General features: G+C 41.0%; 2 protein-coding genes across 5 annotated transcripts in view; one reads left to right on the top strand and one right to left on the bottom strand.

Moving 5' to 3' along the window:
- Positions 1 to 22,225, bottom strand: part of SLC7A6OS (solute carrier family 7 member 6 opposite strand) — an 80,743-nt gene extending 58,518 nt beyond the window's left edge. Inside the window, exon 1 of the mRNA XM_053718902.1 lies at positions 21,938 to 22,225. Within this exon, the coding sequence (XP_053574877.1) occupies positions 21,938 to 22,225 (288 nt within the window). The remainder of the gene's footprint in view (positions 1 to 21,937) is intronic.
- The window catches only part of PRMT7 (protein arginine methyltransferase 7), a 58,104-nt gene continuing 55,049 nt past the window's right edge, over positions 22,192 to 25,246 (top strand). Inside the window, exon 1 of one of the 4 annotated variants that reach the window (XM_053700486.1) lies at positions 22,192 to 22,295. The gene's annotated coding sequence lies outside the window, so the exon portion shown is untranslated. The remainder of the gene's footprint in view (positions 22,296 to 25,246) is intronic. The other 3 variants (XM_053700491.1, XM_053700477.1, XM_053700482.1) reach the window with 3 other exon arrangements.

Below are 25,246 nucleotides of genomic sequence, written 5' to 3'. Positions count from 1 at the left end.
TGCCACAAACTGGTAATGCTTGTCCAGAAAGGCGAACCTTAGGAACCGATGATGTTCCTTGTGGATAGGAATATGTAGATACGCATCCTTTAAATCCACCGTGGTCATGAATTGACCTTCCTGGATGGTAGGAAGAATTGTCCGAATGGTTTCCATTTTGAACGATGGAACCTTGAGAAATTTGTTTAGGATCTTGAGATCTAAGATTGGTCTGAATGTTCCCTCTTTTTTGGGAACTATGAACAGATTGGAGTAGAATCCCATCCCTTGTTCTCCTAATGGAACAGGATGAATCACTCCCATTTTTGACAGGTCTTCTACACAATGTAAGAATGCCTGTCTTTTTATGTGGTCTGAAGACAATTGAGACCTGTGGAACCTCCCCCTTGGGGGTAGCTCCTTGAATTCCAGAAGATAACCTTGGGAGACTATTTCTAGTGCCCAAGGATCCAGAACATCTCTTGCCCAAGCCTGAGCGAAGAGAGAAAGTCTGCCCCCCACCAGATCCGGTCCCGGATCGGGGGCCAACATCTCATGCTGTCTTGGTAGCAGTGGCAGGTTTCTTGGCCTGCTTACCTTTGTTCCAGCCTTGCATTGGCCTCCAGGCTGGCTTGGTTTGAGAAGTATTACCCTCTTGCTTAGAGGATGTAGAACTTGGGGCTGGTCCGTTTCTGCGAAAGGGACGAAAATTTGGTTTATTTTTAGCCTTGAAAGACCTATCCTGAGGAAGGGCGTGGCCCTTACCCCCAATGATATCTGAAATAATCTCTTTCAAGTCAGGGCCAAACAGCGTTTTCCCCTTGAAAGGTATGTTAAGCAATTTGTTCTTGGAGGACGCATCCGCTGACCAAGATTTTAGCCAAAGCGCTCTGCGCGCCACAATAGCAAACCCCGAATTTTTCGCCGCTAATCTAGCCAATTGCAGAGTGGCGTCTAAAGTAAAAGAATTAGCCAATTTAAGAGCATGAATTCTGTCCATAATCTCCTCATAAGAAGAATCTTTATTGAGCGACTTTTCTAGTTCATCGAACCAGAAACACGCTGCTGTAGTGACAGGAACAATGCATGAAATTGGTTGTAGAAGGTAACCTTGCTGAACAAACATCTTTTTAAGCAAACCCTCTAATTTTTTATCCATAGGATCTTTGAAAGCACAACTATCTTCTATAGGGATAGTAGTGCGTTTGTTTAGAGTAGAAACCGCCCCCTCGACCTTGGGGACTGTCTGCCATAAGTCCTTTCTGGGGTCGACCATAGGAAACAATTTCTTAAATATAGGGGGAGGGACAAAAGGTATGCCGGGCCTTTCCCATTCTTTGTTTACAATGTCCGCCACACGCTTGGGTATAGGAAAAGCTTCGGGGGGCCCCGGGACCTCTAGGAACTTGTCCATCTTACATCATTTCTCTGGAATGACCAATTTGTCACAATCATCCAGAGTAGATAACACCTCCTTAAGCAGAGCGCGGAGATGATCCAATTTAAATTTGAATGTAATCACATCAGGTTCAGCTTGTTGAGAAATTTTCCCTGAATCTGAAATTTCTCCCTCAGACAAAACCTCCCTGGCCCCCTCAGACTGGTGTAGGGGCATTTCAGAACCATTATCATCAGCGTCCTCATGCTCTTCGGTATTTTCTAAAACAGAGCAGTCGCGCTTACGCTGATAAGTGGGCATTTTGGCTAAAATGTTTTTGATAGAATTATCCATTACAGCCGTTAATTGTTGCATAGTAAGGAGTATTGGCGCACTAGATGTACTAGGGGCCTCCTGTGTGGGCAAGACTGGCGTAGACGAAGGAGGGGATGATGCAGTACCATGCTTACTCCCCTCACTTGAGGAATCATCTTGGGCATCATTTTCTCTAAATTTTGTGTCACATACATCACATCTATTTAAATGAGAAGGAACCTTGGCTTCCTCACACACAGAACATAGTCTATCTAATAGTTCAGACATGTTAAACAGGCAAAAACTTGATAACAAAGTACAAAAAACGTTTTAAAATAAAACCGTTACTGTCACTTTAAATTTTAAACTGAACACACTTTATTACTGAAAATGTGAAAAAGTATGAAGGAATTGTTCAAAATTCACCAAAATTTCACCACAGTGTCTTAAAGCCTTAAAAGTATTGCACACCAAATTTGAAAGCTTTAACTCTTAAAATAACGGAACCGGAGCCGTTTTTATATTTAACCCCTATACAGTCCCTGGTATCTGCTTTGCTGAGACCCAACCAAGCCCAGAGGGGAATACGATACCAAATGACACCTTCAGTAAGCTTTTTCTATGTATCTGAGCTCCTCACACATGCATCTGCATGCCTTGCTTCCCAAAAACAACTGCGCAATAGAGGCGCGAAAATGAGGCTCTGCCTATGATTAGAGAAGGCCCCCAGTGAAAAAGGTGTCCAATACAGTGCCTGCCGGTTATTTAACATAATTCCCAAGAATAAAATAACTCCTCAAAGCTATAAACTATTAAAAATGCTTATAAATCAATCGTTTTAGCCCAGAAAAATGTCTACCAGTCTTTAAGCCCTTGTGAAGCCCTTTATTCTTATTTAATAAAAATGGCTTACCGGATCCCATAGGGAAAATGACAGCTTCCAGCATTACCAAGTCTTGTTAGAAATGTGTCATACCTCAAGCAGCAAAAGTCTGCTCACTGTTTCCCCCAACTGAAGTTAATTCCTCTCAACAGTCCTGTGTGGAAACAGCCATCGATTTTAGTAACGGTTGCTAAAATCATTTTCCTCTTACAAACAGAAATCTCTTTTCTGTTTCAGAGTAAATAGTACATACCAGCACTATTTTAAAATAACAAACTCTTGATTGAAGAATAAAACTACATTTAAACACCAAAAAACTCTAAGCCATCTCCGTGGAGATGTTGCCTGTACAACGGCAAAGAGAATGACTGGGGAAGGCGGAGCCTAGGAGGGATCATGTGACCAGCTTTGCTGGGCTCTTTGCCATTTCCTGTTGGGGAAGAGAATATCCCACAAGTAAGGATGACGCCGTGGACCGGACACACCTATGTTGGAGAAAACTCATTAATATCAAAGCTGATTAGTTTTGGAAGTAGTTTTTAGTTTGTTTTTAGTTATAGCTATTTTAGGGGGATATCTGTGTGTGCAGGTGACTATTACTGTGCATAATTATTAGGCAACTTAACAAAAAACAAATATATACCCATTTCAATTATTTATTTTTACCAGTGAAACCAATATAACATCTCAACATTCACAAATATACATTTCTGACATTCAAAAACAAAACAAAAACAAATCAGTGACCAATATAGCCACCTTTCTTTGCAAGGACACCCAAAAGCCTGCCATCCATGGATTCTGTCAGTGTTTTGATCTGTTCACCATCAACATTGCGTGCAGCAGCAACCACAGCCTCCCAGACACTGTTCAGAGAGGTGTACTGTTTTCCCTCCTTGTAAATCTCACATTTGATGATGTACCACAGGTTCTCAATGGGGTTCAGATCAGGTGAACAAGGAGGCCATGTCATTAGATTTTCTTCTTTTATACCCTTTCTTGCCAGCCACGCTGTGGAGTACTTGGACGCGTGTGATGGAGCATTGTCCTGCATGAAAATCATGTTTTTCTTGAAGGATGCAGACTTCTTCCTGTACCACTGCTTGAAGAAGGTGTCTTCCAGAAACTGGCAGTAGGACTGGGAGTTGAGCTTGACTCCATCCTCAACCCGAAAAGGCCCCACAAGCTCCAGTGATGTTGCAGCTCTGAAATATGGCCAAACTGGTGGCAAGTGGCATCTTGGCAGCTGCACGCTTGACTTTTCTCAGTTCATGGGCAGTTATTTTGCGCCTTGGTTTTTCCACACGCTTCTTGCGACCCTGTTGACTATTTTGAATGAAACGCTTGATTGTTCGATGATCACGCTTCAGAAGCTTTGCAATTTTAAGAGTGCTGCATCCCTCTGCAAGATATCTCACTATTTTTTACTTTTCTGAGCCTGTCAAGTCCTTCTTTTGACCCATTTTGCCAAAGGAAAGGAAGTTGCCTAATAATTATGCACACCTGATATAGGGTGTTGATGTCATTAGACCACACCCCTTCTCATTACAGAGATGCACATCACCTAATATGCTTAATTGGTAGTAGGCTTTCGAGCCTATACAGCTTGGAGTAAGACAACATGCATAAAGAGGATGATGTGGTCAAAATACTCATTTGCCTAATAATTCTGCACTCCCTGTAGTATGCAATGACTTGCCCTAAATATATGTTCAAATTATGCCAAAAATAAATAATAGATCTTGAGATTCAGTAATGTTGTATTATGTACTCAATATGTTAATCGTGTTGGGGAATTTGGTAGATTTATTATGTTCGTGTATCAAGTTGACCCTTGGTGCATTGGAATAAAAATCAAGTATGATTCTTCTCTCAATATGACAGGTATTTTATCTATTGGAGTAGTGTAACATCTGTTGGCATTGGAGGGCTTGAGTTGTTACTATATAGTGAACATTAGATATTAAATAAATATTTCTCTAAAAATAAGTTGGATTTATATACAATTGTAGCATTTGGTTGCTCTGCTAATAGGTTACATTGTAAATTCCCATCACGGACAGTTTGTTGTCACATAGTAAATAATATACACAGTGATAATCTTTTAGTAATGGTTATAACTGATTAACAATTATACCTCAATAAATGTTCAGCTAAATAGCGTTATGAGTTGTCACAATTACTTTATCAAAGCCATGATAGGTGAAACGCGCCAGGGGGGGTTGTGTGCGACATTGGGTACCATACTATTTTAATATTGCAGAGTAACTGCTTGTAAGGCGTTATTGGAACGTTATAACATTATAATATAATAAAAGTTCTATTGTGAGACTAGACAACCTACTAGCTTTAACACCTGCTTAAACTTTCTTAATCAATATGTATGTGTGTGTGTGGCATGAATAAAATGTTGTGTATGTACAATTAATACAGCAGGACAGGAAGTCAATGCAGTAATTGTGACAAAACTTATAACACTATTGTACATTTAATAGCGGGCATCGTCACTAGCCAAGCCCCTTAGTGGGAACCTATTACATTAGAGAGAAATTCAACTAAGGCACTGATTGGCTAACGTTCCTTTAGTTGCTCACGCATGCGCCCTGGGTCGGGATAGACGCCGACATTGGGCTATAAAACTTTGCTACTTTGTATCTGTAATTACACCTGAGGAAGCGGTCTGAGGAACCGGGAAACGCGTAGTGTAACATTGTTTTTAATAAATTTCTATTTTTAACTATATCAGTACAAGTAGCACGGTAATTTTTAGCAAATTTTTGCATCCAACATTGGTAGCCATACTTGCACTCATCTGAACACCGAGTTGCAGGCATATCCAAGGGTGCTGCATTGGAGCCCGTTTGTGACCTGAACAAGTGAACCTAGGGGATATCGGTGCTATCAGTGAGCTGGACAGCTGACAAGTGTCCAGGAGGCTTTTGTGGCACTTCTCAAGTGCCCTATATCCTGTGAGTACATTACATTTGTTGCGCTTTATCAAACGATCACACTGATACACACTATTGTGGCACTTTTGTGTTTTTTGTCTTGAACAGCATAATATAGAAGCAGTTCTGATACAATTCAGCTAGCTGGACGGCTGCTAACAGTTCAGAAGGCATTTGTGGCACTTCTGAAGTGCTGGAAATTTTGTAAGTAGTTTTTATTTGGGGGCATGGCCTACTGAATTTAAAACGATACACACCATTTGGCGCCTCTTCTCTCTTTTCTCTTTTTGAATATATAAAAACATAAATACACACCTAAATATACACCCCACCAGCAAAAAGAGTATGACTGACTGAAGTCTCGGATGAGGATTAGCATTTTTTAGCAATAAAGTATTTTTTTAATTAAGATATGTACAATGTTTTTCAGACATAATGCTATTGCACCCTGTCACAGGATTTTTGCAGCTAAAGTCCTCTACTGAGCATGGGCAAGAAACTGACCTCCTGTTGCTGTAGCACAGGGAAAGCTAGTACACATATATCCTAGCACCCAGTTGAAGTGTAAAGCCAGCTAATGTTAAGCATAAGTAGTTTTTACTTTTATTTTATGTGAGTTTGTTTTTTTACCACATCTTCTCATAGCAGTTCAAGGTAATGACTACAACTGTAACTAATAATACAGGAGCAAGAATAAGACAACAAAATGGACTGCCTTTAGGGGAGAGCTAGATAAACCTGCTGGTGCCAAGGGACATGAAACACAAACATTTTCTTTCATGATTCAAATACAGGATCCAATTTGCTAATTTACTTCTATTATAACATTTTCTTTGTAATCTTCATATCTTTTGTTGAAAAGCAGCGAAGTAAACTCAGAAGTGTGCATCTGCCTGGAGCACTATATGGCAGCTGTTTTGCAAGAATGTTATCCATGTGCAAGAGCACTAGTTGGCAGCACGATTTCCTGCCATGTAGTGCTCCAGACACCTGCCTAGGTTTCTCTTCAACAAAGAATAACATGGGAAAGAAAAAAATGTGATAATAGAAGCAAATTGGAAACATTTTAAAATGGTTTGCTCTGTCTGAATCTTGATTTTGTTTTTCAAGCCGCACTTAAAATTTAGTCTGGTGTGACTAGATCCTTTCCTGGCTACGCGGCTAGGATAAGAACTAAGAACAAGATTTTTTTTTAAATATACACCCCACCAGCAAAAAGAGACTGACTGAAGGCTGGGATGAGGATTAGCATTTTTTAGCACTAAAGTATTTTTTAATTAAGATATGTACAATGTTTTTCAGACATAATGCTATTGCTCGCTTAATAGACCACAGTATAGTGTAAAAATAAATGTTATATGCACTGGGAAAATAAAAAATAAAATTGTGGGGGGCGGAGCTTGGCCGCGCTGGAAAATGGCCACTGTAGCTTAGAGCTCTAGCACACTGTATAGGCCCAAGATTCTTAATCAGAGAGATAAGGAGCAGCCAGACCACTGGAATTAAGGAGAACAGAGAGGGGAATCACCCCACGGTAATCTGATGTAAACGGAGACCCGGGGAACATATTGCATCTTATATGAATTAAATTACTTAACTGCGCAACGCAATCTACAGGCCGCAGCCGGATCCCAGCGCAGACAACACCACACCTCCTCAGAGCGCCGATCTGGTGCGAAGTCGGAGTTTTCAGAGACCTGCAGTCACTTACCGGCGGCGATTCACAGACACACAAGCCAGAGACCAGGTTGCAGCTAACGCCAGGCGGAACATCACATGGAGCATCTGTCACTCACGGCACTACTCCCCGGTACGAGCCCTATAGACGCTGTGCATTAGAACAGCTCACAACTGCTGTCACAGGAGCTACTTCCTAAGGGTAAGAACTCTCTTTACACACCCCATATGCAACAGCTCTAACGTAGACTGCATATATAACGGGCTAGTGGGACCACACAAAGCATTACTACAGGTACAGGTCACAGGACTGCAGTTACAGTTGGCGCTCTGTAGGCTATATATAAACAGAACTTGAGATATAATTAAAAACATACCTAGTACAGCTATCTCACTGCTGGTGGTCTGTTTCTCACATAGAGACTGTGAATATATATACCAATTGTGCTGCTGAAGATAAAAACAAAGCAGGAAAGAGTGCCACATCAAAAAGAGAAATTAACCTGTTTGTTTAGCCCTGTTCAGAGTGCCCTTTAAACATTACAGCTAGCACATTGATACTAATAGTAACTCTCACTATTTAGAACAGACAGCTTCAATATAAACTGCAGACAGTCTCTATAGAATATCTACATACATAGGAGGGTTTGCATCTACAGACCTGCTTAAACTCTACACTGGAATGCCCCAAAAGAAGAATATATCTGGAGAAAAGAATCCCAGAGCTAGAAACATGAATCACTACCTAAAACCCACGGATTCGTCTTCAACAGACACGATATCCCCTCATCCTGAACCACGACAAGGGGTATCTACACAGACCCAGGAGACAACCGACCTACCCTCAACTTATGTTACAAAGGAAGACTTGAAATTTCTATCTTCAAAAGAGGATATTCGGGGAGTCATGACAGAGGTCAAGGGCCTTTTTGGAGAACTCCGGAAGGATCTCAATGATATCACATGTAGGGTCAACAGTTTAGAGCAACAACATGACAACATCCTGGAGGAGGTTAAAGACACATCTGCTAGGGCTCAATATAACACGAACATTATACACAGCCTAAGTGACAAAATAGAGGATCTAGATAACCATGGCAGACGGAATAACCTGCGAATCAGAGGTATACACCCAGCAGCACTTCAGGGATATTTACAGGATTTATTTAGGACAATCAAAGGCACTCCAATGGCACCCACCATTGAACTAGAAAGAGTGCACAGAGCGTTGCGCCCCAAACCCCCAGCAAAGGCGCCACCATGTGATGTTATCATCAGGGTACTCAATTTTAAGGATAAAGAAGAAATATTGAAACACAGCAGAAACAAACACCCGATCACACACGCTGGAGTGTCCTTACAAATTTTTTCCGATCTAAGTCCCACAACCCTGCAAAAGAGAAGGGAGCTGAAATTTCTTACAAGTATCCTTCAAGAACAAAAGATCACCTACAGATTTCCTACAAGTATTGTGGCCACCAGAGGGGACCGCACCGCCATATACAGAACTATAGAAGATATTGTCCCTTTTTGTAACACACTAGGAATAACCCCTCCTCCTATTCCCAAGCCACCTAATGAAGACGGAGCTAGAAGTGATCCCAATAACGCCAATACCCAAACTGCCGACAGGGAGCAGCGGTAGGGATATCCCTACACTTCTGGGACTGCAATACCATCCTGGTCTACATATACCCCTTGATGAGGGGAGTTCTTACAAAATACACGTTTGCAGTAGAAATGATATTTTCCCTTAAATAGAGGTACCTTATATGTATAGATGCATATCAGATATTTCCAAGATGTTTGCGCTTTGTTGCTGATGAAATTGAAATGTTTAGATGTGTATCCCAGTGGGGTGCGCTGCTGAACTCCCGCTGCTTGAGTGGACGCACTACTTGTGCAGCACTACCTGGCCCTGATAGACCGTACTAGCCTCCACTTCAAGGCCCACAGCTGGGGGGTTTCCACCGAGCCTCAGGGAAAATACATGAGTGGCGGGGTAGCAACTGATATCCGATTGTTTCAATGTTATTGTTTATGTTAATGTTTGTGAACCAGATAGTTTTGTTAATCTCCTTAAATCTACAGCACAGTAGAGAATATGTTTTTCTTTGACTTATAGTAACACATATTTAGAAAATATTTGTTAGACACTTCCAAAATGTTTACAAATTGATGCTGTTGAAATGTTTAGATATATGTCTGCGTGGGGTGCGCTGGTGGCCTCGCGCTGCTTGAATGGACGCACTATTTGTGCAACATTACCTGGTCCTGATAGATCATACTTCTCTCCACTTCAAGGTCTGCAGCTGCGGGGCTCGCATCATACCTCAGGGAAGATATAAAAATTACGGCGAAGCAGCTGTTACTTATAAACCTCAATGTTATTGTTTATACTAAAGTTTGTGACTCGAATGGTCTGGTTAAGCTCCTTAAACTTACAATTTTATGGGCCTGGCAGGGCACATCCCTCTAGATTTATTTGACTTGTTTTCATTTTTGTTCCAAAATTGTGCACAGCTATCAATCAGTTAGATTGTCAATACCATCTCACACACCTGTTCTCTAGGTGTGGAGAGTTGCATCGGGCGGGTCCCGGTACCATTTACAGATCTATTTGCCTCCCTCATTGTCCCTCCCACGCGCTTAGCACACTCTCACAACTAGACTCAGATCAAGCTAGTAGGTACCATCATGTCGGGAACACGTAATACACCCAAGCGGCATCAAATTAGACTACTGACGGTGAATGCTAAGGGTCTCAACAACCCGGGGAAGCGCTCTATAGTAATTAGGGACCTACAGAGAATGAAGGGAGATATTGTGTTTCTTCAAGAAACTCATTTCATCAGATCCAAAGAGCCGAAATGGCATAACCACACATACCCGACTGCTTATATGTCTTCAGGTCCCCACAAACAGAATGGAGAAGGGATCCTTATACATCACAAACTCCCTTTTAAGCTAATTCAGCTCGACAAAGATAAGGATGGCAGGTATATCATACTTGTGGGACAGCTCCATAACAAGTTGATCACATTGGTTAACTTATACTCCCCCAATTTGAAAACAGAATTTATGTTTACCTGATAAATTACTTTCTCTTGCGGTGTATCCAGTCCACAAATTCATCCTTACTTGTGGGATATTCTCATTCCCTACAGGAAGTGGCAAAGAGAGCACACAGCAGAGCTGTCCATATAGCTCCCCCTCTGGCTCCGCCCCCCAGTCATTCAACCGACGGTTAGGAGAAAAAGGAGAACCCATAGGGTGCAGTGGTGACTGTAGTTTAAACAAGAAATTTTAACCTGACTAAATTGCCAGGGCGGGCCGTGGACTGGATACACCGCAGGAGAAAGTAATTTATCAGGTAAACATAAATTCTGTTTTCTCTTGCAAGGTGTATCCAGTCCACAGATTCATCCTTACTTGTGGGATACCAATACCAAAGCTTTAGGACATGGATGAAGGGAGGGAACAAGACAGGTAACCTAAAAAGAAGGCACCACTGCTTGCAAAACCTTTCTCCCAAAAATAGCCTCCGAAGAAGCAAAAGTATCGAATTTGTAAAATTTGGCAAAAGTATGCAGTGAAGACCAAGTCGCTGCCTTACAAATCTGTTCAACAGAAGACTCATTCTTGAAGGCCCAAGTGGAAGCCACAGCTCTGGTGGAATGAGCTGTAATTCGTTCAGGAGACTGCTGCCCAGCAGTCTCATAAGCCAATCGGATGAGGCTTTTCAACCAGAAGGAAAGAGAGGTAGCCGTCGCTTTTTGACCTCTCCTCTTACCAGAATAGACAACAAACAAAGATGATGTTTGTCTGAAATCCTTAGTTGCTTGTAAATAGAATTTCAAAGCACGAACCACATCAAGATTGTGTAAAAGCCGTTCCTTCTTAGAAGCTGGATTAGGACACAGAGAAGGAACAATGATTTCCTGGTTAATGTTCTTATTAGAAACAACTTTAGGAAGAAAACCAGGTTTGGTACGCAAAACTACCTTATCTGCATGGAACACCAGATAGGGTGAATTACACTGCAAAGCAGACAATTCTGAAACTCTTCGAGCAGAAGATATAGCTACCAAAAACAAAACTTTCCAAGATAATAACTTAATATCTATGGAATGTAAAGGTTCAAACGGAACCCCTTGAAGAACTGAAAGAACTAAATTTAGACTCCATGGAGGAGCCACAGGTTTATAGACAGGCTTGATTCTGACTAACGCCTGTGTAAACGCTTGAACATCTGGTACTTCTGCCAGACGCTTGTGTAAAAGGATAGACAGAGCGGATATCTGCCCCTTTAAGGAACTAGCTGATAAACCTTTCTCCAATCCTTCTTGGAGAAAAGATAATATCCTTGGAATCCTAATCTTACTCCACGAGTAACCCTTGGATTCACACCAACAAAGATATTTTTGCCATATCTTATGGTAAATTTTCCTGGTGACAGGTTTTCTAGCTTGGATCAGAGTATCTATGACTGATTCAGAGAACCCACGCTTGGATAGAATTAAGCGCTCAATCTCCAAGCAGTCAGCTGCAGAGAAACTAGATTAGGATGCTTGAATAGACCCTGTATTAGAAGATCCTGCCTCATTGGCAGTGTCCATGGTGGGACAGATGACATGTCCACTAGGTCTGCATACCAAGTCCTGCGTGGCCACGCAGGCGCTATCAGAATTACAGAGGCCTTCTCCAGTTTGATTCTGGCTACCAGCCGAGGGAGAAGGGGAAATGGTGGAAAGACATATGCCAGATTGAAGGACCAAGGCGCTACTAGAGCATCTATCAATGCCGCCTTGGGGTCCCTGGACCTGGAACCGTAAAGAGGAAGTTTGGTGTTCTGACGGGACGCCATCAGATCCAACTCTGGAATGCCCCATAGCCGAGTCAGCTGAGCAAATACCTCCGGGTGGAGTTCCCACTCCCCCGGGTGAAAAGTCTGATGACTTAGGAAATCCGCTTCCCAGTTGTCTACTCCTGGGATGTGAATTGCAGATAGATGGCAAGAGTGATCCTCCGCCCACCTGATTATCTTGGTTACTTCCTTCATCGCTAAGGAACTCTTTGTTCCTCGCTGATGATTTATGTATGGTACAGTCGTGATGTTGTCCGACTGAAATCTGATGAACTTGGCCGCCGCTAGCTGAGGCCATGCCTGGAGAGTGTTGAATATCGCTCTCAGTTCCAAAATGTTTATCGGGAGAAGAGACTCTTCCCGAGACCATAGGCCCTGAGCTTTCAGGGAGTCCCAGACCGCGCCCCAGCCTAACAGACTGGCGTCGGTCGTTACAATGATCCACTCCGGTCTGCGGAAGCACATTCCCTGTGACAGGTGATCCTGAGACAACCACCAGAGAAGAGAATCTCTGGTTTTCTGGTCCAGTTGGATTTGAGGAGACAAATCTGCATAATCTCCATTCCACTGTTTGAGCATGCACAATTGCAGTGGCCTGAGATGAATTAGAGCAAAAGGGACTACGTCCATTGCTGCTACCATTAATCCGATTACCTCCATGCACTGAGCTACAGAAGGCCGAGGAATGGAATGAAGAACTCGGCAAGTACTTAGAAGCTTTAACCTTCTGACCTCCGTCAGAAATATTTTCATTTCTACCGAGTCTATTAATGTTCCCAGGAAGGGAACCCTTGTGAACGGGGACAGAGAACTTTTTTCAGTGTTCACCTTCCACCCGTGAGACCTCAGAAAGACCAGAACAATATCCGTATGAGCCTTGGCTCTGATATAAAAACGACAAATCTAACACCACATTCACTTTACCTTCCTGTGGAGATGCTACTTGTTAGAGCGGCAAAGAGAATGACTGGGGGGCGGAGCCAGAGGGGGAGCTATATGGACAGCTCTGCTGTGTGCTCTCTTTGCCACTTCCTGTAGGGAATGAGAATATCCCACAAGTAAGGATGAATCCGTGGACTGGATACACCTTGCAAGAGAAACAGGACACATTCTTGAAGGGTGTTATACATAAAATTCAGGAAACAGCCAAGGGAGTCTTGTTCGTAGGAGGGGATCTTAATGCACCTCTAATTCCACTAGCTGACACTTCCAATGGGGTCTCTAGCGTACCACATCACACTCTGAGAGAAATCAACTCACTACTCAAAAGCCTCCTTTTACATGACATCTGGAGAACTACACATCCTACAGAAAGGGACTTCACCTTTTACTCCAACCCTCACAAGAAATACTCACGGATAGATTATCTGTTTACTGACTCACTGGGCATTTCATATATCACACATAGTGACATCACCTCCATAACTTGGTCAGATCATGCTCCAGTACAATGCGACATAGCATGGCCAAACTCATTCGACACGCCCTTTTTGTGGAGACTTGAGGACAACCTCTTAGACAGGCCTGAAATAAGAGCAGACATAGAAACATCCATGACTGAATATTTTACCATTAACATAAAAGATGACATACCACTTACATCGGTTTGGGAGGCACATAAATGTGTTCTCCGCGGAATTCTGATCAAACATAAATCTAAATTAGCCAAACTCCGCAGAGCCAAATACAATTCCATGCTCCAAGCCATTCATACCCTAGAAGAAAAACACAAAAGAGACACCACTAACATATTATTGGAAAACAAACTTTCTCAGGCACGGCTTGACTTTAGGGCACTCCTACAGGAGGAACAACACTGTTCAGCCTTAAAACTTAAACAAAAATACTATGAGGGAGGGGCTAAGGCAGGCAGACTACTGGCAAGAGCCCTTACTCGCCAGAAGCTTAAATCCTACATATACATTATGACAGATGACCAAAAAAGGACTAGACAAGATAGCCATAACATCGCAAAAATCTTAATAGCAAGAGGGAAACAGCTCACACACAGAAAGTTCAAGACTACCTAGCACACACGACCCTTCCAACATTGACGAAAGAGGAATCTGACAGTTTGGAATCCCCCCTGACCCAAAAAGAAATAGCGGAGACAATAAAAGACCTCCCGAACAGGAAAAGTCCAGGTCCGGACGGACTGAGCAATAAATATTATAAGACCTTTCTCCCAGTGCTCCTACCTCATATACAAACCCTGTTCAATGAACTTACAGACACAGGGACACTGCCCAGCTCTATGCTGTCAGCCTTTGTCACGGTGCTGCCAAAACCTGGGAAGGCCCAAGATAAACCAGAAAACTATAGGCCCATCTCCCTTCTTAATAGTGATATTAAGATATTAGCGAAAGTTCTTGCAACCCGAATAAACAAATACCTTCCAAAACTGATCTCCACCGATCAGGTGGGATTCATCCCTGGTAGGGAGGCCAGGGATAACACCATGAAAATCTTCCACCTTATAGCTTACGCCAAGACAAACTTAATACCCCTTGCTCTGCTGTCTACAGACGCAGAGAAAGCCTTTGACAGGGTGGATTGGGCCTTCCTGCGGGGTACCATGGTGAAGATGGGGTTCGGTGGTAAATTTCTAAAGACTATATTTGCTCTATACTCTCATCCAAATGCACAGATAAAGGTTAATGGCTTTCTGTCCGATCCCTTCCACATTACCAACGGGACACGGCAGGGCTGCCCACTTTCGCCAGCTCTATTTGCCATTGCGATAGAAGCGCTAGCCAGCAATATTAGAAATAACCCCGAGATAAAGGGAGTACAGACAGGACCCACCGAAAATAAATTAGCCATGTACCCTGATGATCTTATGTTGACCATCACTGACATAGAAACATCCATGCCAGCTGTCCTGGTGGAGTTCACGGAATATGGGGCAGTTTCCAATTTCTTACTCAACCTCACGAAATCGGAACTCTTGGGCATATCTATACCCCCAGAGACGCAGACATGGCTCAAGGGACACTCCCCATTTATACAAAAGGACAGTACCCTGAAATAATTGGGAATACATATATCACAATCTAGCACTGAAGTACTAGAGGCCAACTATGTACAGCTAAAAAAGGAGATAACTAGAGATCTCTCCGAATGGAGGAACAAAACTATCTCCTGGCTGGGCAGGGTTGGAGTCATTAAGATGAATGTCCTGCCTAGGATATTATATCTACTCCAAACGGTGCCCATTGCTCTCCCACACTCCTTTATAGCTTCGCTACAATCGTTACTTGAGGAGTACATCTGGAACGGCATCAGGCCTCAAATCAATAGACAGACCCTTTATCGACCAAGGGGACAGGGAGGCCTAGGTGTCCCCCATATCCCGACTTACAGGAGAGCGGTATTGTTGCAAAGGGTAGTGGATTGGTGCTGGGCACATGTTGACAAAGCATGGAAGCAAATAGGCGTACATACAATTCAAAAGACAAATTTGGCTGCCCTGTTCTGGACAGATAAAAAGCACAGACCTACCAATATATCAAAATTGCCATTACTAGAGGAGCTGTTTAATGAATGGGACAAAGTGATTTCCATAGACTAGAATATTTCCACCAAATACGGGCCTCTTACACCTATATACGACAACCATGACTTGCCTTTATACATGACGGGGACGGCCAACACACCCACACTCCCGTTGAATTGCGTAAATGATCTTATAACTCAAAGAAGACTTAAAACCCCACAGGAATTAATGGAGAGTCACCCGAACTTAGCCAAATCTTGGTTCATATATTCCCAAACACAACACTACATTAGTACCCATAAATACAAACATCTCTTCATTAGGGACCTGACAAACTTTGAAAGGATATGTGTGTCACCACATACACCTAAACATTTGATCTCAATTTTATACAAAATAGTCCTGCCCTCACCTGCAAATGCCCTTCCACAATACACCACACAATGGCATAGGGAACTGGGATACACTTTTACAGCTCAGGAATGGACCCAAATGTTTCTCCTAGGGAAAAAAGTGTCGGTTTCAGCATGTACACAAGAATCCCATTACAAGCTACTGAGCAGGTGGTATCTCACCCCGAATAGGCTAAAAAAAGATTTATCCATCTACCACAGGAAAATGATGGAGGGGTTGTGGGATGGAGGGCACCCTAGTACATGTGTGGTGGGACTGCCCATTACTTGAACAGTTCTGGGAGGCAATCTGGAAAGAAATATGCTCGATCACCAATTTAACGGTTCCTAGAACCCCAGATGTGCTATTATTTCATTTCCCATTCAAATTCTGCTCACATGCCCAAAAGTCCCTACTTATGCTGCTACTGTCTAGCGCTAAGGCCCTTATTCCTCTTAACTGGAAATCCACCTCTATCCCCACATTATCAGATTGGAGAGCCAGGGTAAACACTATGCTACAGTTGGAGAGATACCATTACTTGCTAACAGGGCGACTGGACATACACGAAACTATGCTGACGATGTGGACAACAGCACGCCTTGACAGTAACACAGCTGAGGCCACCTAGGAGTTGGGTATTGCCACGAGTCAGGGAGAGACTAACGCACGTGCATGACCGAGGGGAGAGAGGGGTTGTGACCGGGGCCCGCCCTGAATGCTTTTAATGCTTGGAGCGTTTTGGGCGATGTGAACGCTTTGAACGCTTTAGACACCTACATTCTGACATGATTATGTGTACTATGATTTGACTTGATTTGTTTTGTTTGTGTTTTGAACCCTGAAGTAGAGTGCAGGATTAAACTTTGCACTCCATATTATGGATCAGATGATGTAATGTATGGATTCTGTTTATAAAAGCAGGGTGATCCTTATTGATGTATATAAAGAAAAAAAAAAAAAGAAGGAAGGAAGGAGGAAATTAAGCAGCAACCTACAACTATGGGACTACTATATGGACTTCTCTCTGCTCCATCTCAGAGAACTATAAACATTCATACCCTGCCCGGTTAGGGCTAATCCACGCTAACCTTAGTTTTCATAGTCATTTACACATGTACGTTATGCTTTGTGATTACATGAAAACTTATTGTATATATCTTTTGATGCTCAATAAAAACCTTTTTTGAAAACAAAAAAAAAACAAAAAAAATTGTGTGACTCACTTTATTGCAGTGGTGTGGAACTGAACCCGCAATATCTCCGAGTTACACCAGTGTATTGCAAAAGTGCTTCTATTTTATATTGAAATTCTCCAATGCATATATTTTTTTTTTTTTTAAACCTTTCTATCCCTTTAACTTTACATCCTATTAAAGGGATAGTCTAGTCAAAATTAAACGTTCATGATTCGGATAGAGCATGCAATTTTAAGCAACTTTCTAATTTACTCCTATTATCAATTTGTCCTTATTCTCATGGTATCTTTTTTTGAAAAAGCAAAAATGTAACATTAGGAGTCGGACCATTTTTTGTTCAGCACCTGGGTAGTGCTTGCTGTTTGGTGTTTAAAAGTAGCCACCAATTAGCAAGCGTTACCCAGGTGCTGAACCAAAAATAGTCCGGCTCCTAAGATTACATTCTTGCTTTTTTCAAATAAAGATACCAAGAGACCGAAGAAAAATTGATAGGAGTAAATTGCATGCTCTAAATCATGAAAGTTCAATTTTTACTAGACTATCTCTTTAAGGTCTATGGATATTTCATTTTGCAATTCATCCTTGTCATTCTTTTTAGTATATCCACTTCTGTGAATGTATTTGGCGATAAATCATATACCACCACCCAGGAGCGTATTATGGCCTAGGCCAACAAGGCGGGTGCCAAGGGCAGCACATCTGTCCTATCCTCTCTCTCTAAAATCCAGCACACAGTACAGTGAGCAATAAAGTGCAGGCTTTTACAGAGAAGAAAAGGCATGTGCGCTGATTAAAGTGATGGTAAACTCTCCCCTTTTAAAAATCAGATCTGGAATGTAAGCGCTATTTTAGATGGGGTTTTTTTTTTTTTTTTTAAATAGTTTTTTATTGAGGTAAGATGACAAACAAACACAAAATTTCAGAAAGAAGCATCATGGCAACATGCCCATTAGTCATACATCAGGATTTACATAATAAATCAAACAAGCATGTCTTCACAGCTGTAGGATCAAAGCATATCTTAACCCAAAGGTACATTTTCCAGCCATGGGTATTACCTCATTTTACAAAAGTACATGAACAAAAGGACATATAGCACAAAACAAACACCTAGCTTACTATAAGCCTAAATGTAATAACAAATTTGTAACCTATGCAGGCTTGTACGTGTCCTTGATATCTTCAGCAGAACACATATTATATACAATTTCAGTACTAAAACATTTCAACATGAATATTAACACTATAGGTGTTCATTGGTAGGGGGGGCGGAAACTAATATAATATGTGGCCTGCTCCGTCTATATAGTGATATTCTCTGTGCATACTATAAGAAATATGAAACTTTATACATAGAAACAAGTACAAGGAGTATAAATAAATAACCAGGTATAAGTCAAAAATAGGGTGCAAAAAGTCTGAATTTCAGAGTTAGACACATACCCAAGTAACACAAGTAGAGGGAAATACACTCACACCTCCCTACAGGCCCCACTAACCTCACTATTAATAACAGACATAAGCATACAGGGACTCAAGCATTGCTCACATTTAATGTCAAATATAACTTTATATTCTTTAAACCCCTACACCCTGGTTAGAACAAACATGGGAGGCAGTGCCCAAATTTTTAAATTACAAGCTACTTATAGATATAGCACATGCCATCTGCAATATATTATCAAAAGGGTAAGACTAGGCAGCCTCTGTGGCTCCATCATCCCGGCCGCAGATGACAGAGAGGCAATTGGATATACAAGATATTGCAAGAAAATAGCTGCTGCTTAATACCTAAGCCCTATGAAATACTTAAGTTAGACCCAGTGTTAAACAAATAGCAGAGAATATGTATCTAACAGGGTATACCCCATATTTTATGAAAGGCTGATCCTGAAAATATATCTGCCTAAAACTAACCCTGATGCTGCAAAACAATTGGTCAGGCAAATGGCAAGTGTCAAAAAAAAAAAAAATAGATAATGTGAGTATACACAATGCATTTCTTAAGGGAAAAGCAGGCCACTTTCATAAATCACAAAACAAATATATCAGGCTTGGAGGCCGTCATTAAACTAATACATTTTGTGTTCTCAGTGAAAAGTCACATCAATGGGGGGATCTTTACCCTATGCCAGATCTATAGGTGCAGTTCCACTGTAGGTTGAGGACAAGCAGTGCTTGCTCGCAATAGTCCCCAACCAGTGTTTCAAACAACTTTGCAGTGTCAATATGCTGACCACACACATCTTCCTGTGCTTTAATGGAGATCCCATTCTCCTGCCATGCAACTGGGTTGCAGAGGTCCATTATGGTCTGCAGCTCCCACCTTCTTACACTTTCTCCCTCTGGTTTGGGTTTACATATAGGTTGCGAGGATAACATAGTTCCTAACGACACTGTCTGCTGGCCTGGGATATCTCTCACCCCTGTAGTTACATCCTTCTCCCCAGGGCCAGGCAATGGGCTGCAAGTCAGGGCACTTCTCTGTTGCGCAGCAATAATTTTGTCAGCTCTCTCGCAGAACTTCCTTTCAAAGTCAGCCATAAGCCTCATAAATGCGCTGAACTCCTCCATGGTCTGAGCCCTGTATTAGCGTGTGATTCACTACGCACTTACTTGCTGATCCAGAATGGCGACTCGTGCTAGGTGTCGTCCAGGCCGTCAATCAGCTTTCTTCTATCTCTTTCCCCCTCCAAGCTGTTTGTCACTCCAACTCACGCCCCATGCCGGGGTAGCCGAGTACGGGAGGTCTATCGATACGGCAAGTGTCGTTGCTGATAGTGTCGCCGGGAGGTGTTAGAAGAGGTGTTACTCACGGGGCTATTACCCAAGCGACTGGTCAAATGCCCATGTCTTCACCGCCCATGCTCTGGGTGGACCTCCACTGCTTAATGTCTGCCCTCCAGCACAAACGGCTCAGCTGTAACAATAAAAGCAGGAGGAAAGGCCACCTCTGCTGCGTCAGTCCTGACTTTTAGGCCCGGTACTGCAATGTGACCAAAGTCTACCGGCACTTATAATTCTCTTGTTAGCAGCAATTAGTGGCCCAACTGCTCTCCGGATTGTAGACAGTGCAAGAATCTATCTTTTGAAGGCAAAATTATGGCTTTTTAGCTATTTTATCTATATATATGGCAGGAGCTATGTATGAACACGTCTTCTCTAACAGCTAGCTAGCTCCGCCCCCTTTAGATGGGGTTTTATTCATCATGTGCAATGAAGATGCGCTATAACTTAGTTATTAATATAGATATGAAATTCAAATACCCCACGTTACACCACCCACTTCAAAAGTCAATTTTCCTGTCAGCTAAATGATTGAATTACTCTCCAATCATTGCTCTAGCTACAACAAAAGTGCCAGATGGGGAGAGCGCTGATTGGACAACAATTCAATCTGTTTGCTCACAGAAAAGTTTACTTTTGAAGTGGGCGGAGGAGCATGCAGTATTTGAATTTCATATCTATATTAATAACTAAGTTATACTGCATCTTCATTACAGCTAATGAATTAAACTTCATCTAAAATAGCGCTTACATTCCAGATCTGATTTTAAAAAGGGGAGAGTTTACCATCACTTTAAGGTCGCTCTTCAAATGCAGTGCTCCTTTAAACCGTTGCGTCATTTAGAACCACCAGCATTTTTGCAGTAGAAGCGTTCTTGGTGAGAAACTTGCCCGGGGATATGCTTACAAGGTTAGGCTGGAGGAGAAGACCTTTTGCCGATATGCTGCCTCCCCTTGACAGCTGTGGTGGGTCTGCAAGTGCAGTGCTTATTGCAAGTCTTAGTAACTAACAGACTGGATGCGTTTGTGCACTGCTTAGATCAGCTTGTGATGTCTAATCATAAACTCTCAGCGCTAATGTATGTTAGCTACTAATAGCTAGCTTTCTCTGCATTCATGAACCCATGAAGTAAATAGTAAACGGACACTTCAAAAGTTTCATTACTTAAATGATGGTAATTGCATGTGAAGGGTAGTGATAGTTTAAAAGTGTATTCTTTCCCTCCCTTACTCCATCACTTCTCTCAACTCCCTCCCTTGCTCCCTTCTTTTTCTCCTCTCCCTCTCCACTTTTCTCTTCTCTCTACTACCCTTTTCTCACCTCCCCTTCTTTTCTCTCCATTCTCTCAGGGAGAAAATGGTATGAGAATGCATGCAATTCAACCCACATGTATCCAAGTGTTTTGCTAGCCCATTTTCTTTTGAATTGTTATGGGGGGGACAAAACATTTACACAAAATATTCAGAGGGAAAAAGGGACTAAAACCTTCCAGGGGGGGCAGCAGAATTTTGAGTGCCTAGGGCAGCACAAACCCTAAATACACCACCTTCTCTATGATGATTTGTACAATACAAGCGATCACTGAAAATATCCTAAATGCTTCTAAAAGCATTTATTTATAAAATAAAGTAAAGCAAAATTTATAAGCACAAAAGAGTGTTTTCAGTTTTGACTATGATGCCCTTTTAATGTATATGCGCCCTTTTGATATCTCGATATGTAATTAGATACATACAGATTTTTGATTTCTAAATTAGGTAACTTCTGAGCATGAAGGAAAATGGATGAACCAGTGGCATGGGAATGTATTGCTTTTTATAACTCAATGCCAGAAACCCCTAATTACATCAATTTTTATTCAAGATCGTAAGATAAAAAGTGCTAAAGAAAATACGTAGCAGTGTATCGTGTAAGTCAAGACTAAAATGTTTACAAAACCATCACACACGTATTTTATCATTCTCACGTTTCATACACATTTCCGCACAACTGTATTTGCTGGGCCTCAGCTCACCTGGGAGCTGACTGTGGCCGCGAGTCTGAACACTTGTTGGATAATCGGAGCAGTATCCCCGGCTTCTGCTACTTTATCCTCTGTCCGAAGCCTCTTACAGCTTAGGATAAGCGCCTCTGCAGGGTCAGCATCGCACTTCCGTTTCACACGCAGTACAGCCGACGCCATAGAAACAAGCTGCTGAAACAAATTAACGTCACTCTCAGCGACTACATGTAGGCAGTGGCACCGTGTATATGTCAGGCAGCTAATCACACATGTTTCCGGTGTAGAGGATTGTGGGAACATGGCAGCCACCAGAATGGCAGCATTGTGCAAGAAAACATGCTAAAGCTACGTGAGTAGGACTGATACATATGTAAGTGAGGCTGGTTTATCAGTGTCTGTTGGGTATTAAATAACATGAACTCTTAAAGGGACACTGTACCCAAAAATGTTCTTTCGTGATTCAGATTGAGCATGAAATTTTAAGTTACTTTCTAATTTACTCCTATTATCAAACTTTCTTCATTCTCTTGGTATCTTTATTTGAAATGCAAGAATGTAAGTTTAGATGCTGACCCATTTTTGGTGAACAACCTGGGTTGTCCTTGCTGATTGGTAGATAAATTCATCCACCAATAAAAAAGTGCTGTCCAGAGTACTGAAACAAAAAAAGCTTAGATGCCTTCTTTTTCAAATAACGATAGCAAGAGAACGAAGAAAAATTGATAATAGGAGTAAATTAGAAAGTTGCTTAAAATTGCATGCTCTTTCTGAATTACAAAAGAAAAAATTTGGGTTCAGTGTCCCTTTAAAGGGACATGAAACATTTTTAGATTGTAATATAACAGTCTACAATAGAATTGTTATTGTTTTAAAAGACAGATAATCCATTTATTACCCATCATCCAGTTTAGCATAACCAACACTGTTATATTAATATACGTTTTACCTCTGTGATTAACTTGTATCTAAGAACCTTCTGACAGCCCCCTGATCACATGACTGTGACTATATAAAATCTATTGAGTTGCATTTAGCATTCATTGTGTTGTGTAAACTCTTAAATAACTCCCTGTGTCTGAACACAGTGTTATCTATATGGCCTCTTGTTAAAAGCAATTTAAAAACATGTGATAAGAGGCAGCCCTCAAGGGCTTAAAAAATTAGCATATGAGCCTACCTATGTTTAGTTTCAACTAAGAATAACAAGAAAACAAAGCAAATTTGATAATAAAAGTAAATTGGAAAGTTGATTAAAATTACATCTCCTATCTGAATAATGAAAGTTTAATTTTGACTAGACTGTCCCTTTAACTTTGTAGTTTTACTTTTATTTTAAATGTGGATGTTCCAATTCAAAGAAGATGTTGCAAGGTTAGCCCTGATACATATATGTTTCTAAATGGTCTCAGCAGGAGAGTTAAAAGGACCATGGACAGTACTTTTTTATTGTTGCTGTCCAATCAGCAAGGACAACCCAGTTTGTTCACCAAAAATGGGCTGGCATCTAAACTTACATTCTTGCTTTTCAAATAAACATACTAAGAGAATTAAGAAAATTTGATAATATAAGTAAATTAGAAAGTTTCTTAAAATTGCATGCTCTATCTGAATCGCGAAAGAAAAAATTTGGGTTCAGTGTCCCTTTTAAATAAGATACTACAAAACAATGAAACAAAATGATAGTGACTAACATTGTCTACTCTACTAAGTCGGAATTAACAAGTGGTAAAGCAAGTAGTGCGACAAACAAGTTGTGAATCTGTTCAGTACGTTTTCACACTCAACACTACACACAAGTTGTGTAATTACTAGGGGCTTCATTATACTGTAGTTGCACATACATACACTTTTCTGTTTATTGATAATCTTTTGTGATTTTTTTTTTTTTTAGTTCTTACGTTGTACAGAGCAGATATACTAGTACTATGTATAGAGATACCATATTATTAGGGAGTCATATGTATAGAATAACAGAAGAAATACATTTATCTCACTGGAAACTTTTTGAAGTCATAGTGAATCTTGCTGATGGCTATTGTTATTTTCATGTTGTCAGTTGTAGTATATTTCCCCAATAATTGAAACCATTAAAATAATAAATACATCAATTTTGAAAAACATCTATGGGAAAATACTATACAGTTCAATATATCATTCCTATCATTCCTTTGTATCATATTAGTGGATTATCTAGTCATTGCAAGCATTTTAAAATTGTATTTTCAGGTGTACTCAAGGGATGCCATAACACATTATTCCTGATCATGTAATAACTAAGACTGTTTTTCTAGTGAGTGTGCTTGATGATTCAGTAATGAAAGTAAAGCTCCAATAAACATGACTGGTTTCTCTTTTTTTTACAATTTATGATAGTAAATCTGATGATTTAGTGATTAAAGTGAATGTAAATTTTGTATGTTAGGAAAGTATAATTCAATAGTTTATAAGTATAATAAAAAAAACGCCACTTTCATTTTCTCATAAAATGTGTAATAATATTTTTATATACATTTCTAAATATCGATCTTTGACTATACCTGCTCCTCCCACTCTAAACTTCCTTATTCTGTTCAACATTACGTATACAGCGGTCCCACCCGCTGTTTACGTAGTGGCAATGCGCGCTCCCGTCTCTGCTAATCACTGCGCATGCGTCAAACCCCGATTCCGCTGTCAATCAACATAGTATTCAGTGAATCAATACATTCACTGAATACTATCGTTGGGTAGCGAAGCAAAGCATATGATCCTCATCCCCCATTTATTCATATGTGATTGTCGAATACGTAGCCCTTTTAAAATAAACTTACCTAGCGCTATAAGATTTCTTGAATGAATGAGGTCCGATAATTATCCAATTGCGCATGCGCGAAATGTGAAATGTGAACGAGCTTCTGAGTAAAACGTAGGAAGAGCAGTCTAACGCAAGCGCAATACGGACGCGTGACGACACAGAAAGGGGTTTGGTCCCCCCGTGGTTAATCCAGTAATTGGTTGTAAGGATCGTGCATACAATCACAGAGAGTTAGCGAAAATGCCGGGCGGAGGATTACAATGACGGGTGCAAGGCTATAATCAATAAAAATCACGGTAATTACAATTTTTTAAAAAATTTGATGAATTAAACTCATGTTATTTAACATTCACTGTTACGCAGAACTTTAGAGAACAAGCTGACTTTACATTCACTTTAAAGTGAATGTAAATTTTGTATGTTAGGAAAGTATAATTCAATAGTTTATAAGTATAATAAAAAAAACGCCACTTTCATTTTCTCATAAAATGTGTAATAATATTTTTATATACATTTCTAAATATCGA

Source organism: Bombina bombina, chromosome 1, assembly GCF_027579735.1.
Source record: "Bombina bombina isolate aBomBom1 chromosome 1, aBomBom1.pri, whole genome shotgun sequence".
Classification (NCBI taxonomy): Eukaryota; Metazoa; Chordata; class Amphibia; order Anura; family Bombinatoridae; genus Bombina; species Bombina bombina.
The sequence above is the reverse complement of the archived record's forward strand: the minus strand, read 5'-3'. Positions and strand labels throughout refer to the sequence as shown.